This window comes from Labrus bergylta, chromosome 4 (genome assembly GCF_963930695.1).
Source record: "Labrus bergylta chromosome 4, fLabBer1.1, whole genome shotgun sequence".
Taxonomy (NCBI): Eukaryota; Metazoa; Chordata; class Actinopteri; order Labriformes; family Labridae; genus Labrus; species Labrus bergylta.
Window position 1 is genome coordinate 8,821,711 of NC_089198.1, and position 20,731 is coordinate 8,842,441.

The window sequence follows — 20,731 nt, forward strand, 5'->3', positions numbered from 1 at the left end:
CAACACCTCCAGACTTGATTTCATTTTTCTGCGAGTTTAAAAGGATTAAGAGTGACACATGGTCGCTCTGCTGAATTAAATTAGCTCAATCCTTGACATTTTGAGGATGTTTTTTTTTTTTCTTTTTTCAAACCGCACAAACCAGTCAAAGCTTCTTTATCGATGGCGGCGGGCACACAAGACGAGCGGGGCCTAACTGTGCCTGGAATAAAAGATTATGAAATGCCCCGGTGTCATGGTTTAATACCCCGTCTCGTCTTCAAAGTTTTCTCCGTTTAGTCATAAATCTCAGTGTGTTGCTGTTTATATGCGTGTGTGTGTGTGTGTGTGTGTGTGTGTGTGTGTGTGTGTGAAGAGCAGAGTTAGGCTGTCTTTTAAGAGGCTGTTAATGAAAGTTAGTGGTGTGGAGAGAGAAAGTGTCAACCGTCTCTCGTGGTGATAGATCGCTCCTGCTCTTAGCATTAACAGCGAGCCGTCACTCTGAGCGTTTCTGGCGGCCGCAGTCAAATTAATCAGGTAATGGACCTTAGTCTCCAAGCTCCCCCCCCCCCCACCACCACCACACCCCGCATCCTCTCTGCAGTTTCTCATCCCCAATCCCATCTCTTGGTTTGTGTTTAACACTCCACAACATCAGTGCGTGTTGTCGTATGTGAATCTCAATTTGTCATGAGAATCCAGAAACTTTGAGAAGTTAATCACATGCAGATTTTTATTGGATTTATTTATTTTTCCTCTTGAGCGATCTGCTTCAGTTCTGAGAAATGTTCAGAGTTTGTCTGATGGACAACATTAGAGTGATTCACAGCTCTAAATGACGTTTTCACTGAAACTTTAGAGTCATTTATTGCTTCTCTGCAATATCAATGAAACAGCACAGATTAATTTAATGTAAGCACACATTGGAATCAAGACTTTTAAGTCATACCAACAACCAATGTATAAAATTACTAACTTTTCTGACATTTCTGTTGAACTGTTCCATTATTTGCTATTTTCAGAGCATTCTTGTGTTTACACTGGACATTATAGCAGAATGTAGGATGCTATTATCACCTGGTGAAGATATTTTCCACATTGCATGAAATGACGGGAACAAATATCAAAGAAAAAGTTCAAGCATAACTACCTCTATTCAAACTGACAATGGAGGTCAAATGTTGGAGATAACGCTTTGCCAGGTGGTGGTACAGTGACGACACACTGCGATGCTGGTGGCTCGGCGCCAACTTGATTTTATTTTGGGAGGAAGTCATCTTTAAAATGTATTCAAAACATAAAAAAAGGTTAGTTTCTGTTATTGGTCACTGGATAAACTTCACACTTGTTCACTGGTACATGAAAATCCAGCAGTAGCTATCTAATGTCCGCGTATAAAAAGGCAAGATGTTGAACATCTGGGTAGCATCTGCCAGCCTTATTCTCTGGATTTTCTGTTTTCCTGTTCTTGGTTCACACAGAGCTGAAGCTTTGCAGGATGTGTTCTGCTCGAGGACCGTTTCCTTTTGGGGGCTTCAGTCCACTGGGCGAGTGAGACGCAGCAAGAGAACGACTCTGACCCATTCTGTTTGAAAGTTAGGAAACATCTGAGCAAGTAAATCAAAGCTCACACAGGGCACGCTTCAACTGGTTTGGACATTTCCAAGACGATGATCACAAAAAAACGAGGGAGGAAAACTTTCCAGGTCATAAAACAACTCAACATAGGTTCAGGATAGTTGAGAGAAAAGTTGTGGAAAATCAAATCCAGTCCAGAAACCAATGTGATGTTTGTTTCCTTCTTTGTTCTTCCTCTCATCATTTCTTTCATTTTCCCATATACCTGTTTTTTGTTTTTTTTTGTCCTCCACAATATCCCCTTATTCTTCCAGCTTTCATTTCGCCTCCCTCTCCCCTTTTCTTCCCATTGTTTTTTTTTCTACCTTGTTTCTTCATGTTTCTCACACACCTCCACACTGACACCACAGGGTTTTTCTCTCTGCTTGTTCATTCTCTCATGTTGTTCTTTCTGTCTCCGTGTTGCTCTCATTGATTTTACCTTATTTCTCTTGTTTTCAATTCTCTTTCTTCTGTATTGTTTTTCATGCTCATGTTCACAGACCCTCAATCTCAGCGTGCCTTTTTCTTTTCTTTCTCTTTTCTTACACCTGTTGGGCAGTTTGTACTTTTCTTGCCTCATTTCTGAACACACTCACACACCTTTTGTTTTTATATGTTTATTTGCTTTGCTTTTGATCCACTGACTTTCTCTTTTTTTTTTTTTTTTCTTTTTTTTTTTTACTTTCTTTTACATATTTCTGTGTTTTTCCTCACACACACACACACACACACACACACACACACACACATACACACACACAACTCTTGACTCTGTCTTTGTATTCTTCACTTTTCTCTCTTCTCAATTTTTCTCTCTTAATGTTTCATTCATTGAGTCTCTCTTGCACAAACTAATTTTTTTCTCTCATTCACCGTCGTCTGTCTCTTCCATTACTTACACACACACACACACACACACACACACACACACACACACACACACACACACACACACACACACACACACACACACACACACACCTCTTTGGTTCCTCTCAGCGTTGTCTCTTTAGAAGTCGTAGATATTCTCCGCGGACCAATTTCCCCGTGAATAATCACGGCGGTTCATTGTAGAAGCGAGTGCTGTGCCAAAGTCATTTCTTCAACAGGCTGCAGCTTTGTACCGAGTCAATCAAGCTGAAATATCTCTGCAATGGCTTCCTATTTCGTTAAGCGTAACTCCCTCCCTATGAATATAATTACAGTGATGGGCCGCGTCTTCACGCCACCTGCTTTAAACGAGCTGAATTGGGTTTGAACTTGTGAAAAGTACTTTTCAGATGGTTGGTTTCGGGGGGCTTGATCAGCTGTTCAGTCATACATTGAGCTGTTTCCCTGATCACTGAAAAACATTTTGAGTGAGATCAGTTCACTTTGGGTTAACCCTTAAGGCTCTGGAGGGCGATGTTAGTGGAGAGACTTATCATGTACATCAGGGCTAACCCAACTATATTGTTCAGGGGGCCACATTTTCAGAAAGCTAAGGAACATGCTAGCCCACCACAGCAGTACGCCGCACGAAAGCCGTTTTCATCATTAACAACACAAGATTGTGATCGGCTGCGAGCACAGGACCAAAGATGTTCTATTAAACGGGAGCGCTCTTCTGTTTTTAGATAGATAGATACTTTATTGATCCCGAGTGAAGCATCCAGTAGCAGGTTACAAAGACGTACATGACATGAAACTAAAAATTAACCACAAAACCGACGCCCCCCCTCCCATACTTATATATTAACCTGAAAAAAAGATTTAAAGAATACCCCGAGATGAATCAAACTTAAACTTGTGCAATTAAACTTTACTAGTCTTTACTGTGGCAACAATGACAGTCAATAGCAAGTTTTTCCCCCTGATTATGATCTATTTTTAAAAAAAATTGTAAATACAAATGATCTGCTGGCCGGAGTTGGCCCGTTGGTCTTCAGTTGAATAGGCCTGGTGTACATAACGAGAGTACCGACTGGGGAAGTAGAATTCACAATGTTTTCCTGTGTTAGTTTTAAATAATGTAAAAGGTGTCATTGACATTCGACCTTCCATCACCTCACTGATCTTTTTCTGACACTACACAAGCGACTTGGACATCATGACTAAAAAAGCTTCAAAAATACAAACAGAAAATGTAGTTGAACAATGCACAGCAGTCCCTCAGGTGTTCCAACATACATTGACTGTGTCCTCTTTATTTGTATTCCAGGTTTGGAAAGCACCGGAAAGACGAGCGTCCGGGGGAAAAGCTGGACCGTAAAGGCTCCAGTAAATGGAGCGCAGTGGAGACACAGGTTTCAGAGGAGGAGACGATGAAGATGAAGATGGAGCAGGAGAGGTAAGGTCTTCATGTTGAATTATTGCTTTAGATTTGTCATTTCTGGGAACAAACTCTCTTTCTTGGACATTGTGTGCTTTCCGACTTTGAGATCCGTCATCAAAGCGTGGAAGAACTGTCGTAACTGCAGCGCTGTTTGAATCAGAGAGAGTCAAATGAATTTAATAGCTGTTTTTTTTTCTTGCTGGGATCAGTCACAATGTTTTAAAAGCAAAAAACATGTTTTTGAAAAAGCCTTGATCGTAGTTACAAAGAGCAGCCAAATTAAAGCCTCTAGGTCGTCTCTCCTCCTTTGCTTCTCTTGTTTTCTTTATTTCTGCTCATTGAAGTCAGAATGCTGAAAACTGCAAAATTAATTTGGCTGTTTCTTTTAAGTCCTCTGGTAGGGATTCCTGCTTTAAAAAAATGACTCTGGAGGAGAGCGGAGGATTCAGAATAGTGGACAAACAGCAGTTTGTTTTGGTTTAATGCTGGTGCTCAATGGCGACACCTACTGGATGAAAAAGTCGCACATTCTTCCTTAAATGGAACAGAAATACAACGTTTTTGCTGATATGTTAACTTTTTTGTTAAAGTGGTAAAGAGGGAGCTGAGCCAGAAGGTCAATTTATGCTCCAACACTCACCTATGAGCTGTGGGTAGTGACCCAAAGTGTGAATATTTAAAAACAAAATACACCTTACCAATTAGAATTAATTAAAAAAACGTATCAAAAGAGCAGAAAAATATATTGCCAGACTTTGACAAATGGTAAACTTTCCTCAAACAGCACTATTGTTTTGAAGTAGTACAGATTTCTGCAGCACGATGAGCCCAATAAACGATTAGACGGAAACAAGTGGTCTTGAAGACTGTTTTGAATCTCACAACAATCAGACTAAAATAATTCCCTCTTTGACAATTTATTGACTCTACAAAATGAAAATGTTCTTTGTTGTACAGAAAGCCATCAGTGCAATAAAATACAATATAAATGACTTAATAAATCAAGAATTTGTTCGTTTAAAAGATGAGCTAAAAGTAAAAGAAACAAATAAATTCTGAATTTGGAACTGTTCTCGCTCGAGTGCCCTAAACCAAACAGCCCCAAGCCAGTAGATCTCTTTCTCAGAACCTCTATCTCTCTCTCTCTCTCCCTCTCGAAACTAAATGTCAGTCGGGCAGTGTGCCAGTATTTTGGGGCTGCGGTTTGTAAATGCCAAGGCCATTACTGCCTCGCCAGCTAATTAATTCCCATGCTCTTGGTGTAGGGGGCAGGAGTCATTACTCCCTGCAGTCGCTCGTTATCAAATTTGAGTTTGTAATTCTTTTTTTTTACGCCGGCAGAGCAGATAGTCCCATAATATGGTAATAGCCAAGGCTTTATTTTTAATTGGGATAAGGTTAACGCAAATGCCGTGTCGGAGGATTCACTTGTTATGCTGGCAAATCAGGAAAAAAGTTCAGAGTGGTCCTTTTTGTGTGTTCATTCAGTCCTGTGGATTTATCTGTTATTCCTTCTTAAATGTCAAAGTCATGTGCATGCATTATCATGATGAAGTCTCAAACATGTTGCAACACAGAAATCCATTACGGACCATGTATATAAGTCACAAAGATAACTTGCTACCATTTCATATTCACTCAACATCTTTGAGTTTGTATATCCGTCGGGGAAATCTGAATCCTACAAGGTGTGAAGCTCTGCTTTGTGGAACTATTGGAGAGTTTCTAAGACGCATACTTCTTCCCCTTGCTGGTGTCGGGAATGTAGGGTTTAATATCGACAGAAAAAAAGCTGTTAATCGAGATTCATTTCGCTGTCAGCAACACTGGATGTAGAGAATTGGATTGAATGGTCTCTGAAGCTAAAACACACTACAGAGTGTGAACTAATACAACGTGGAAGAGTTTGGGCTGCCTCTGCTTCTTTGGTTGTAGACTTTTTTTTCTTTATAGCTGCTGGGTCTCTGCAAGAACTCTGCAAGAAGTCTTTTGTTCTCTAGTTTGTTCTTTTATGTGTGTAATGGTTTTGGCATGTAGAGTGCTCAGGGCAAAAAGGAGCTAAGGGAAATCAAGCTAAATTGGTGTTTGAGGAATCAAACCTCTACCAAAAAAAAGGTAGGTTCACTCTGCATCCACAGAGCAGGAACCACCTTGGGATTGTCTGTTTGTAGTTCTTAAGTCAATGCATTCATTATTATTGTGTGTTTGACTCACTCCAGTAAAGTGTACCTCTTCCCCAAGCCCCCCCCTCAAAATGCACAAGCATGCCTCTCATTTGTGTTTAACCACTGGCTGAGATACTTGGATATTGACGGGGGGACATCCCGCTGAGGATGTGGAAGACATGTGGTTGCTTCTTTGTTAAAGCAATGATCCAGTTAGCCGTGTGCTTTTCCCAAGGTTCAGCCTCGAACTTCGACACCTCGCTGCAGAGCGACTATTGATTGGCCACTGCCAGAGGCTACGCTTAATCCAGCTGTGATTGACTGGATGGATGGATTTTCCTTGCAGGTTTAAGTCTTGGGTCTCTGTGGACTCCCAGCCCCAGCCAGGCAAACAAATCTAGACGGACAGTTACGAGAATAAACTGATGTTTGCTGTCAAAATGTCCGGTGATAAGACGAGCAGGCAAACAGTTTTCTTTTAACATTAATATAAGTTTATTTGGCCCGAATCAGTAAGTGCTTTTTTGTTACAAACATTCCAAGCAATTGGATTAAAATCCATTACCTGTGGATGCACCAGTAGTAAAACTGGCACTGGTCAATACTGACGCATTTCAGTTTGACTATTAGTTGGAAATCTAAGTTTTGACACTTCCAGTTTTGATCACGCTTTACTTTAGTGCTAGCCAAGAGATCGGGCGGAGACATGTATAGACTGTCGAATGTATGTCGGAAAATAATGGAACCACCATGACGTCACCACTTTGTTTGTGCACCACCGCTTTGAAACCTCGATTTGAGCATTTTGGCAACTCCATCTTGACATTTCTAAGCCTCCACACTAGTTTATAGTTAAGTGTTAAAGCAGCTTTTCAATCATAGAAAGCCATGTCCCATAGCATTCCCTGCATTATGGTCTATTTTACTCCAAGTTCAACCATAATTAACAAAAAAGAAATCATGCTGCAGGTAAGACTTTTAAATTACGATGTTGACCATACATTATGAGAAAAATGTTGACAGAGGTAATATGATAGTATAGGTATTTTTGCGACGAGTGAAGTCGCCCCCTGCTGATCAGCAGGAATAATGCGGGTTATGAAGGTTATGGTTGGCTTAGAGTTCTGTAGTCCAAACACTGCGTTCGACCGTAGTTGTTATTTGAAGAGACAGGCATATCGTCAAAATGTAAAGGTCAGTCTTTACACCATGCAGTGTGCTGTGTATCATGTTATTTGTCCCCTTACACTTCCCCTGACATTGGGCAGCACTACCACTTCTTCACTCAAAATCTTTACAGAAGTCGATTACATACTAAATCCCTGAAACACTTCCAAATAATCCAACGTTATCTATTCAAAGGGATTGTGAGCAGCCATCTTATCCTGCTGGACCCTTCTCCTTTCATGTACTTCCTGCCTTTCACCCTGGTCTATCAGTTGTGTCAGCATTACCGCCAAGAGGAAGGTTCATTACACAGTGGGTACAATAGCACATAATGGACCATTGTTCTGGCTTGATGTGGTAGAAAGGTCACTCGTCAAACACATTTCTTCTCCTGTAATGTCTCATCCAATCCATTTCTATACCCTTTTTATCAGCCGTCTTTCCTTCTCTGTCTGCCATGTTCTCGTTTCGCTCGCCCTCTCACTCTTTTCTTTCGTTTACCCTATAGAGTATTTTCATCTCTCATCAAGGTTAGCCGTTGGAAAGAAAACAGGAGTTTCCTTTGACAAATATTGTGGGACTGAACGGGTAATGATTAGGGCCAAGTGTGCTTTTCCTTCCTGTCCCCGTTTCAATCAGCAGACTCGTAGTATTTGGACAATCGTACATCTTTAGAACATTGCTTTTTCACTTCTTGTCATGTTGTCAGGTTTAGATTTAGTCATGAGGGAATATGCAATTAAAACAATCACTCCCTGAAGGCCTTAAAGGTGACTTTGAAAAGCTTTCCTGTGGAAGATATCGCTGTGGCCACCACTGAGTTACACCAGTTACAAAGGCTCCCAGTGGTCCCCCAGTTTAAACCATACAGAGAAAAACATTCAAATGATCCACTTAAGCAGCACAACAGGTCTACATTGTGCATTAATAAAAACCTGTACGATCAAAATACAGATCTCCTACTTACTACATATCTTCAAATGGTTGTGATTGCATTTCCATGTTTGATTATGCATGGCGTGAATGAAAAATGAAGTTTGCTCATTCTGCCTCTGATACATTTTTTATTAGTAAGAATAAATCTTTCTTTAGGACGGCAGAAGAAGTGTGAGAATTGGTCATTTAATAATCATAATAACTTTATTTATCTAGCACCTTTAAAAACACAGCTTTACAAAGTGCTTTGAAAAACAGCAAACGCGTAAAGAAGAACAAAGCAGAAGAACCAAAACACAAAGAACATAGATAACAGAAAGAATTGAGACAAAATAGCCTGAACAACAAAAGAAAATCCAACAGCAATATACCCAACAACATTTTTAACCCAAACATCACAGGACCCATCATAAGAACCCAACAACCCCGAGCTGAGACCAAGAGGACCAAAGATTTAAGAAGATGTTATATATCACATAATCGAACAGGGTGTGAGTTTGCAGCTTGAAACGGACCATCAGCTGTCTATATTTTGAAGTTATAATCATGTATTTTGAGAAAATGTTCTGACATTGTTTTGGTCTTTATGAGAAGAGATAAGATAAGAAAGGACTTTATTAATCCTGAAGGAAATTCCAGGTGCTAGGTCGCTCCAACATTACAGTACAAACAGAGTAACACAAAAGTATTATGTGGATAATGGTTAAAGAAACTCTAACATGCATGACATTATTGACAGATTAGACACAGACTCAATCCGATTCAAAGTAGAAATTATCAAGAGAAAAATGATCGAGGTTCCATTTGTGCACTTGGACATATTTCAGAGCGGTTCTGAAGTTGCCCTCTTTGCGTGTTATTCAAAGCTTCAGTCTTTAAGAATTGAGACCGTATCCTTTCTCACACACCAACAACTGGAGCACAGCTACATCCTTCCTCACTCAGAAACTGGCCCCTGTTGACCCTGTCCACTGCCTTGTTATGGAAGGGGTTGGGATGGAGGGGGGGGGGGTGCACATAGAAGCCTAGCTGCTGGATTGGTATGTCTGGCCTTATCTTATCAGCCACTGTGTGCTTGTGTATACAATCAGTTTCTGCTCCCACTTCTGCTGCTGCTTCTGCTCTCTCACATGGAAAACACTGTTTTTCCTCTGGGTTTAAAGATAGATCCCTCAAGGGCCCCTGCTTCCTTCTGCGCTATTAGATAATTGCTGAGTCCACAAATGGTTACAAAAAAAAAAAAAACAGCTTTCAAGTCTACAAGCTTTCATGAGAAATTGTTTTGGGGGTTGTTCGGATAAGTACACATTTTATTAAAGACATTGTTAGGCCTGTCCAGACTCCACAGTGCTCTGTGAAAACTTTCCCCACCAAGCCTCATTTTTAAAAAGAAAAAGTATTCCCTACCAATTACTCCCTTTTTGCTCCTAACCTTCAACGTGGGGGGTGGTGGGGGCCCTCCTTGTTAAACTTATTGTTTCATTATGCACAGCATGCAGATTTTTTTCTGCAGGAAGCATCAGACTTTTTTAAGCCTGCGAAGTGTTCAGTGAAGTTGCTTCCCCCCTGCTTCGTCACCGCCGCCGCGGCTGTCCCATTCGCTTTCCCGCTGCCATTAAAAAGGGGGGCCTGGAGAAAAAGAGAGCTGTGTGATAATTGGTAGTTGTAAAGCTCTGATAATTGGCAAGGCTGTAATTATGGGGGCTGCGCGATAGGTAGTTCCCCCCTGCTGTACAAAATGGTGTTGCCAGTTATTCACAAGATAATGGCCTAGAGAGAGAGAGAGAGAGATTGTGTGTGTGTGTGTGTGTGATTGCAGTGTGTGATGTGAGACAGAGAGGTGTCAGAGGTGTGTGTGTGTGTGTGTGTTTGAGACACAAAGAGAAAAGAGCATGGTAGCTATACATTAGCAGCACTCTGTGAATGATATACAAAGTGCTTCTCTTTGTGTGAGCTGTTGTGGGGGCGGGAGACTATTATGTATTGTTTATGGTATTATTCAGAGAGAGGGGGGGAATAAAAACACATAAATAATAGAGTCCACATATTCACTCTGTAATGGAGAGTTAAAAAGGCACAATAAACAACGGCTTACAGATGTTGCAGCAGCTCGTCTGGTGTTTTCGTTAATGTGACATGTGACATTTACATCATCTCTCAGCCGCACGGTGTTTATACACTGCGCAGGCTTTAGCTCGATTAACTCCAGGTTAGTGTCAACTATAAGGTTTGGATTTCCCACAGAGATGTTTTATCGATGATGCAAAAAGGATTTGACTTGTTTCATGCATTTATTGCACAGTGCTAAATATGTAGTTGTTTTTCTGACAGTGTCATGTAAGCCGTTGTGTTTTAAGTCACTATTGTATGTGTGGTGGAGTAGAAGTGTCAGGATATACCAATTCACCTTAAAGAATGGATTCAGCTACAGTTAACAGTGGTCAGTTTGGCTTATAGTAGCTAACATACCTGATGCTTTTAACTGAACCCAACATGTAGGAAGACATCTCTTTATAATAGCAACATAGCAGGACGTCCTGCACATATTGACACAATAACTGAGGCTTAACCCAACCAATGAAAGTTGTTCTGCTTGAGATGTAGTTGTATAGCTGGAAAACCTCACTATTGCAACATTTACCTCTTCACAGGAGCTCCTCCAAGTGTTCGGGAAAAGCAAATATTTGCTCCAAAATGTAGCCTCATGTTTAGTTTATGTACAGTTGAAAATCAGATTTCTGTTAAGGTGCATGTTGAAAAGTGCAAGGTTTCCTGTGGACATGTTTAATCCGAGCAGCAACCTCTGGTCTTGAAAAGTGAAACCAATGAGGTCAAGTGCAAAATCCTGCAGTTCTTCGAGTGTCCACTAGAGGCTGGCTCCAGGAACACCCTCAGTCACATACACACAACAGGCAAAAAAGCTGTTTTTACAGCAGAAATTAACATGTTTACAGCCTGATACAAAAAAAGAAATAGGTCTGATTAGTTATTGTCATCACTGACAGCTCTGTTTTGATTTAATGAACAATACATGTTGTTCATAGTTCGGCGTCTAGCTGACATGATTGACAGGTGGGCGCTATGTAACGGTTCGTCAAGAGGCTTAAAACCCGCCTCAGTTCCAGCTCTCAGCCTGTCGTTTGGTTGACTGAAAGTTAGACTGAGACAGGATTTCCAACATGGAGGCTGCTGCTGATGAGCCTCCAGCTCCCCCTGCAGGAACAGAAGGCTGACGTCACTCAGGCTTCAAACGTTAATATTTATGATTTATACTCTGTATTGCAGCATCAATAATCTAATGTAAACACAATATAGCAGAAGGAAACACAATAAAAAACTAAATAGAATAAGCATGAGTACCAAGTGAGAGCATGTGGCATCCAACATGTCTTATTTAAATCTCACCCAGGATCCAGGCCAAGACCCGGGAACTGCGGGAGCGTCAGGCCAGGGAACGGGACTACGCTGAAATCCTGGACATTAGCCGCACGTCGGAGAGGGCGTCGGAGGAGGAGCACCCGTACGCAGGCATCAACCCCCTGAACAGCTCGGTGGACAGCGGGCACAGCCGACCCCACAGCCCCCGGGACGAATACCCCCACGTCCATTCACACCACCATCAACAACTCTCAGACACCCTGTACACACAAGTCAGCAAGGGCCGCAACGACAGACCTCCATCTGCAGACAGGTAGGGCGTGGATTCTTACACCTTAAAGGGTCTGATTTAAAAAGTGTCGGTGCTGGAAGATTGATTTCATTAACTAGCTTTCTGCCTAAATAGTCCTGTGCAGTAGTTTTAGTTTGTCCTCTGTTGGCACCTTGAAAATCCAGTAATTGCTTGGTAAAACTTACAGTGTGCATTCTATCGGAGTCATGCGTCCATTCATGGTTCAGCAACCTCTTTACCTCCCAATCCAAAAAAAAAGACTCGACCCAGTCAGTAAAAAGGTTTCTGCAGGTCCTGATTCCGCCTCTGCATTCCCTAGCTTTCCTCCAGCGTGCTTCTGCTGCATCATTATTGTGAAGAGACAGCAGGCGGCTGGATCACACCTGGATGTGAAAAAAATAATCAAAGCAACAGAAGGCAGGCGGTAAATGTCAGCTCGCCGACTGCTCGACACAATGCGTCGTCCTCTGGGGGAGATGTGGGATTACTCTGGGGAGGCAGTGAGTGAATGGAAACCTTTGGAAATCCGTCTCTCTTCGCCCGTCTCTTTTGACCTTTCTACCTCTCTTTCTTTCTTTCTGTCTTTCTTTGGCTCTATTGTTGAGTTCACCTTTTTTTTGCCTCATGCCTGACTTACTGTGAAACATTCCACTGCCATGATTTGAGACTTTTCTTTTGTTTCTGATTGGCAACAGGCATTTTAGCATTATTTTCCTCTCCTGGCATGGGTTTAGTTTATCTTCCTGCATCTACTTTGTATGCATAAACAGCTGCCGAGTGGACATTTGCAAACTTGTTACCCAAAGCAGAGTCCACCGCAGTGACAGCCAGCCAGAAAAAAAAAAACTTCTAAACGCTGGCATCTTGTCAGCCGCAGCAGTTTTTCAGCACTGCGGGTCCGTGCTGAATTGCTTCCCCAATCTTCCCCCGATCAATGAGCAGAGAGAAGATGGATTTTGGGTGAAACTTGAAGCCAATCGAGGAGAGCCTGCAGTGTATAGCAGAGACGCAGGCAGTGCATGCGGGTACATCCCCAGCTCAATGAATGGGCTTCGTCGTCGTCATACTTTTTCCACGCATCCCCAGATGGCCCCGGCAGCCTGCGAGCACTCCATGAGTGCTGCAGCTTGTATTGATTCATAATTCATCGCGCTGCTGTTGTCTCTGTGTGTTTTGTTATTCTTTTAATCCCTGATGTGGACGTGTGTGGAGGTATGCCGATGATGCACACCAGAGGAAAATATGCCTGATAGATATGGAGTCCCGTAGGTGAAGGAGTTTCCTTCTGGTTTTTCGACCTCTTCACATCATGAAGTTGAAGTTTGTGCTTTTTGGAACATGTATTTTTTTGTGGTTATTCGTTTATTCATTCATTTGTAACAGACAGGATTAGAGCCAGGCACAGGAAAAAGGAAGAGACGGTGGAGATTAATTCAGTTTTTCAAAGGTTGAGAAAGAAAGGCTGCAAACACAAGATCTTATTAAACTTCTTATGCCTGGTCCTAATAGTGCTCTGTACTTTTCCCCTCACTATGACATTCATTTTTATTGTACACCTCTGTTGGTTGAAAGAGTGTTTTGAGAAAGGTGTTCCCTCTGATGCTAACAGGCTAACAGCTTCCATACAGGTAGCTAGCATGCTTGCAAACTCCACATGGCGAAATCAGAACCACAAAGCGCTACACAGCTGCACAGAAACTACACGTTGTGCTGCACACAGAGGAAATCAAAACCTTTTTTTCCCGAATGAGAGACCTCCAGAAACAGACTGCAGCTTATATACCAGTGCAACTTATAATGACTTACTATAAGTACTTAAAGATAAAGATAAAAGATAAAGATAAACTTTATTGATCCCCCGTGGGGGATCAGAGTATGGAATTTCTGTTTAAAAAACTAGAGGACATCATCTTTGAGATTTGTGATCTTGGACCATTCCTACTTCATACTTTCTTTACATTTACAGCAAAAGTGATTCATTCATCTGAACAGTGACAGGGACATTAGTCAATAAAGAAGTATTCAGTCGTTGCAGCTTATGAGAACTCCGACCGCACATCCTCAAAACTTCCACCTCCATCTTCCCTGTCAACTGCTCCTCTCAGCTTCAGAGACATTAAGCTTTTATTGCATTTCATTATGATCCACCACAGAGACATTCATCTGAGGTGATATTGATCTTTGAAAATTAAAACCAGGAACCGCGTTTTGTTTGACTTCGGTTTGCCTCTGGCCCTGTTGAGATTTGAATACGTTTAAATACTTTTACACTTGGTAGAAAGAATGTTCTTGGTGGGACGGATCGGTCATGTTTTCATGTTTCTTCTCACTGTATGGATGAAGTCTCCGTGGCGGACCCCCGCTGCCCTCAGACTGGAAACACTCGCTCTTTTTTTCAGGAGGCTTTGATTACAGCTGCCAAGGTGCCAGGGACGTAAACTCCTTAAAGATATTCTGTTACACTCGCAGATCCCCAATCAGAAGAAAAATATACCTTCTGAGGGAACCAGAAAAGCATGTTTCCTGTTTCCTGTCCGCCCCCCTACTGAACAGGAAGTGAAATAGACCCTGCCATGCCAAGAAGAGAAGAGGGGGGGGGTCTCACTCTACAGCGGGAGTGTTTGTTATGATGGGATTCAAATGGCAGCACACGCTGATATCAGAGCTTAAGCAATGTGGAGATTGGATCAAAGCAACAACACGTCCATAGAAAGTGAGAGTGAAGGAAAATGTTATTCTGTTCCTACACTCACACTTACAATGGACGACGTGCCATGATAAGTCAAAAATTAAACAGTCTTACATTTCACTCGGTCAGCATGAAGCTTTGTGATGGATTTGTCCACTTTCTGAATCTGTTGTTTTTTTTCTTATTTCTGTATTTCCAGCAGAAGCAGATTGATCTAATCATTCTGTATTTCTGATCATTTCATGCCCTGACTCGAGCGGGACGCAGCTTTTTAAAGATGTCACAGTTCAACATTAGTGTTTGTGAAAGGCCTTTTTGTCGACGCTGCCATGTTGTGACTGTCACAAGATGATGACTCACAATCCACCGGAAGAGGGTCAATGCTTTGGTGAAGAGATTTTTTTTAAAATCTTGCCTTATATAATATTAATCTTAATTTGCATAGCACTAATCTGCACAAGGTCACATCGTGAATCAAACTGCAAACATAAGAGCGATCTAACCCACCCATCCATGTGTGTGTGTTTGTTCTTTCTTTTTTATTATCACGCTGAATGTCATCGGCTGCAAGAGCCATTTAATATCCCTGCAGGTATTGATAAAGTCTGTATATATCCATCTATCTCACATGCTAATGGAGCTCCTTTAACATGGTTTACAACGTAAGACAAGCTAGTGAGGTAAACCTAAATAAATGTTTTGTCGTATCAAATGTCTTAAAATAATATTATTACGAAGCAGGGAAGCTTGAGCCTGGCCCGCACTAAAAGATTGAATCTTTACAGGTGAGGACATGTGAGAGATTTAACAGTGTTGTTTCCAATGGTGCATGGAGAGCCATGTAATGACCCAACCAGCACACCACACACACTAACAGATTCAGTTCACCTAAAAACCAAAGTCCTGACTCTTAAGACTGCAAATCTTATGAAATATTCTGCAATCGAATGTGACTTTAGATTCAAGCCCTCCTCTAAACACACCACAAAACGTATGAGATCATTTTCAGAAGAAATCAAAAAAGTTTGACTTTGCTCACTGTAATCAGAAGGAGAGAATCGAACCGAAAGCTGATTCTGATTTAAAAATTTGGCCTGATTATCTTGTAGAGTTTAGCCCACCTTAAAGTGGAGAAACATAAGTTCATAATTCCCAGATTCAGTTTTGTGCTTTTGCAAAGCCCTTATTGTAAGCAGGATAAACGTACTACATTTGTCTATTTGACGATCCCTTAACTTAACAGAGATTTATTTATTTATTATTATTTATTATTTATTTATTTATTTATTTATTTATTTATTTATTTATTTATTTATTTATGATTAATTTTATTTTTTATTTTTTTATGTCTTACATTTAACATTTTTAAATTCTATTTTATATATTCTTATACTGCATTATTTAAGTTGTTGCTAGTTCTGCTTTATTTCCTTGTTAATTGTTTAGCACCAACACATCAAGTCAAATTCCTTGTATGTGTAAATGTACTTGGCAATAAACCCAGATTCTGATTCTGATTTAACACCACAACTGATCAGAAAAGCCTAAATAGTATAGTGTTGTAATACACTGTAATATAACTCCTACGACTCTTTTCCTGCTGCTACCGCTTCAACTGATGACAAAACCCATCACCACGCTCATCATCATCATCTTTATCATGTTATCCAAACTTCTGCCGGGCCAAGAAGAAAATTCATTCCTTAACCCTGACGCTGTCACTTCCTTCCTCACTCAATCCATTTAACAACAGAACACCCCCAAAAAAAGAAACGTCTTTAACATCCAAACCTGTGTATCACAATCACCCCGCCCCCCCTGTATTCTCTCTATTTCCTCCAGGGGGCCGTAAAAAGGTACGATTGCCTCTCTACAGCACCGCAACACTGGGCAGCCCAAGAGGAAACAGGAGTGGGGGGGAAAAGACAACAAGCAGCTGCAAAAATATCCATCAGAATTAATTTTTAATTGCCTCTTATTTCCTTCAAACGCTGTCAGAAATTTCCCATTTGACTACAGAGGTTTAAAAACAAAAAAAACATGTGAAGAGGCAAGAGGGAGCCTTTAGAAGCCTTTGGGAACAGTTTTCTGTTTCCTTTTGCTTTAAAGAGCATGACCATGAGGACTGCAGGCTCACACTATAGTCTGCTGCATCAACATTTCAAGGCAAGCTCTGTAACATCGGCTTTTCAGGATTAGACGTTTTTCTCAGATGCCTTTCATTTATATGTGAAGCTACATATTTTTAACAAGACTGATAAAATTGGAAGTTGTGCATGTTTTCAGTCAAAGGCCCTTGATGTTTTTTAGTTGTGTTGCTCTGTGGTTTGTTGTGTGGGTGTGTGTGGTGTAATATCTGGTTGGGAACGTTGTCTTTTTTTGAGTGTTTGGGGAAACAGAAACAAAATTGCATAACCTTGCTGCAGGCTGCTGGGACACTGGTGGTCCTTCTCTCTCTCTCTTTCTCCCGTCCTCATCCTGCCAAGCTAAATATTGTCCAAAGCTGATTATTTTACCCCTTCTTCCCCATGTTTTCCCAACATTAGGTCTAAAAAAACATTTCCCTCCAGGGTCCTTTGGTGTGTGATTGGCATTTATATCCATGTTATTCTTCCAAAAAAACGTTAAATCATGAAGTCACAGGAGATGATCCACACTATGTACGTACAAGCTCAGTAACTGTGGGTGTGTTTATTCAGTGTTCACTCCAATTAATACACTGACTCTACATTAGAAACATACTGTAGAAGCTGTGTTATTTAATTGCTTTATTGGCTCTCTACATTCGCTCCAATGCGTGTTTTGAGGATTTGTTGTGTGCAGAAGGCGAGTGAATTAGCCGCCATTGTTTTATTTCCCCTTCCCTACTTACAAGGCAGCAGTGAATGCTGGGAAAGCCTCTGAGGGATTCGGTGTGATTTGATTCTCCCCGTTTTCTTTTTTTCCCGAGGAGGCGGCGGCGGCGCTCTTATTGAATCGGCTCCATTACATTTCATCTCCACCGGGGGAATAAAGGGGGGGGGGGGGGCCCTCTGAGGGGGGAGCCAACGCAGTCGTGTTGTATCACAAACACACCAGAGTAAAAAACACAGCGACAGCACAGACAAACAGACAGACAGCCGTCGCCTTGCAGCTTTCTCAGGCTGATAAGGTGTTAGTGTGTTCGCTTGTGTGCATGGCTCATCACTGCATGTACGCTGTGTGTGCACATGTTGTCTAATAGTGTGTTGTTCTGCTCTGTGCTGTGTGCTCCATGCAGGCGCTCGCTTGGCTCTTTGTTGGTTTGCACATGGGGGTATTTGTTAGAAATGTGGAGCAGTGAGATTGACAGGTCAAAGGTGTGTGTGTGTGTGTGAGCTACCGATAGAGTACAGTGGCAGGTAGGCAGCAGCACACAGTGAATCCAAAGCTTATGCCTTGTGTAAGATTTTGTAGGGATTCCTGTTGTGGATGGTAACACGAGGGCTGGATTCTACAGCGAGGTGGCTCCAGGGCAGAAATGAGATGTGGGCTCCTGTTGGCCCGCCTGTTCCTCCCACTTCTGTGGGCATTGTGTTTGTATCCTCCTGCTTAAGTACACATGACAAAAAGGTTTGCTGAGAGTTGGTTTGAGAAAATGTCTCTTTCTATTGGAATTCAGATAGATATTGTCCAAATAACAACCTAAATATTAATGTTCAGAACTCAACATTTGAAAAAGTGGAGACATTTTTTTAAAACAAATCTAACCAAAATATAAATTCTAAGTGATTGAATCTATTTTTGATGCAGCTTCTAAGCTCCTTGTAGGCCGTATGTACACAAGTCGGAAACAGTTCGTTTACGTTTTTGTTGCATGAAAACAGGAGGTTTTGAAAACAGGTTCAAGAGATTAAACTTTTGAGAACTCCAACGTTTGAGTCGCCGTGTAAACTGCAAATGTTCAGCGCCCCTGAAAGCAGAGACATTATGAACCTGTGCATTAACGGTTCCAGTCAAGAGCCATGCTCAGGTGGACTACAACAACAATGGAGGACTTAAGAGTTCTGTTTGTGCTGCTCACTCTCAGTCGACATTTTCTTAAATTCTCGGGAATAGTATACTGTCTTTGTCTTTGGTTCATTCACATCTGGAATATCATCACTTTATTATCTGGATGGTAATCCAGCCTTAGTGGAAGTGAACCCTCAAATGTTTACGCTAGAGTTAAGTCCAGCACTCGTCTCGCTGCGTTACTCTAAAAGTATGAATGAATGAAAAACACACCCCTTCCCTCCTTCAGTGTCGAGTAAACATGCTGCTAATCCAACCTGTCAGGAGCCTCACATGAGAACCAAACACGTACAGATGTCACACTATGACAGAAACGCTCACACACACACACTCACACAGAGTTTCAAAACAGTATAATTACGTTGGGATTTTAACGCCCAAAAAAGCTTCAGTGAGCTTAAACATCATTTTGTTTGATTCATGGGAAAACAGTAGGTGCCACTGTGTTACACTGTATGATAAAGATGAAGTCTATCTCACTGGATATCCCCCATAATCCCCTTACCAACAGACATCACCCGTGTTGTTTATTTCCCTGTGGTTCCCATGTCTCTGTAAGCCCACACACATTGACCTCATGGTGTTTCTTAATATTTTTTCCCTTCTGTTTTCACGTTGAAAAGAGCTTTAGTGTTGTTTGATTATTTCACATATTCTCACAGCACGGTGGATAAATCCATGTAGAAGGAGAACAAGACTTCAGATGTTACCGAGCAAAGGACTGAACTCGCACTCTAGGAGAGTTTAAACTAAGACTTGTTTTCATTTTCTGAGAAACTCAAAGTCTGACAAATGCAGCTCCACAGCCAAGTCTATAAAGTCAACTATTCATCTGGAAAGGAGGAGTGGAAAAGAGGCTTGCTTCTTCTCTGCTGTCTGTCTATTTTCTGCCAGACTAACCTGGAGTTTGGAAGGAACTCACAGCTGTGACTTTTCTCCCCTCTTCACAAGCGTTTAAGACCTGAGAAAGAAAAAAAAAAAAAAAAGACACATCTTTCTGCGCCTCAGCTGCTCCACTCTCTGGCTCATAAAGTGCGAATAGACCCAGACAGACAAGATGTTGGCGTTCGCTGCTATGCAGAATATCAATGTGTGTTCTCACCACTCGCTGAGCAGAACAGGATGTCTCACTGCAGCTCGGTGTGGGGAGGGGGTTGGGGGATCATCTCTGCTTGAGGGTCATCACAAAAAAAAAAAATTCTCAGGCGGAACGCTGATTCCAAACCTGCTGATGAGAACAGGGACAGGATTTTGATCGGCTGCCACCATATTTGGCCTCCGGTGAAATACATCTACATAACGCAAGACCGACTTGAACTTTTGCACCTGAGAAAACTGATGTCATCAGCAGGAAGGTATAGCCGAGGAGATTCATGAGCTCATCTGCAACACAGATAACACGCCTTTGAAGATCTACATGCCTACTTGTTATTCCATCTCACCTGCTTCTGAATCCCAGAGCCAAATGCATCTTATATTTAGAGAAGGGATTGATGGTGATATATTTAAGCACAGGAAAGGAGAAAAGGCTGTTAAACACAACTTAACATCGACTTTCTCCACTGTAACAAAAGAGTATGAAAGCAAAACTACTAAAGGAATTGTGATGTTTGAGGAAATGAAATGATGAGTTGGCAAAAGCTTTTATTAAAGAGGACACATTATCCCCCTTCTCCACCTTTTCAAACAGTCCCCCTGTGGACTAAATGAAACATCTGTGCTGTGCTTTGGTCAAAATATAACATGAATCAAGCACCAGAGGAGGTTTGTGACCCTGTATAAACCAGCTCTCTCAGAACGCTCCGTTTTGGTGTGTGTGTCTCTTTAAATGCAATGAGCCCCTCCTTCTGAGTTTTCCCCGTAGACGTCACTCCTCTGTAGTGAGAATAAAAATGGCGGACCTGCGCAAAAGTTTTGTTCTAGTCTGGGGGTGGAGTCCATGGGTGGAGATATCAGGGGAGGGTAGGGGATTTTTTCTTACCAGAATCCCACTGTGATGTCACAAAGAGAGCACATTTGAAACGGAGCATTTTTCTCTGAGTTGTAAGACTTATGCAGACCACAAACAAAGGACTGGATGGGTTTATTTCACATTCTGTGGGTCTGTAGACACAAATATATGTTCAAAGACACTGAAGAAGTGGATTTTTCAGAATATG

General features: G+C 41.6%; 1 protein-coding gene across 8 annotated transcripts in view; it reads left to right on the top strand.

Annotated features, from left to right (window-relative positions):
* pard3ab (par-3 family cell polarity regulator alpha, b) overlaps nt 1–20,731 on the top strand; it is a 270,589-nt gene that overhangs the window by 196,572 nt on the left and 53,286 nt on the right. For 7 of the 8 annotated variants that reach the window (XM_065953641.1, XM_065953634.1, XM_065953635.1 and 4 more), the window contains 2 exons: nt 3,800–3,928; nt 11,591–11,872. In XM_065953641.1, the coding sequence (XP_065809713.1) occupies nt 3,800–3,928; nt 11,591–11,872 (411 nt within the window). The remainder of the gene's footprint in view (nt 1–3,799; nt 3,929–11,590; nt 11,873–20,731) is intronic. The other variant, XM_065953638.1, reaches the window with a different exon arrangement.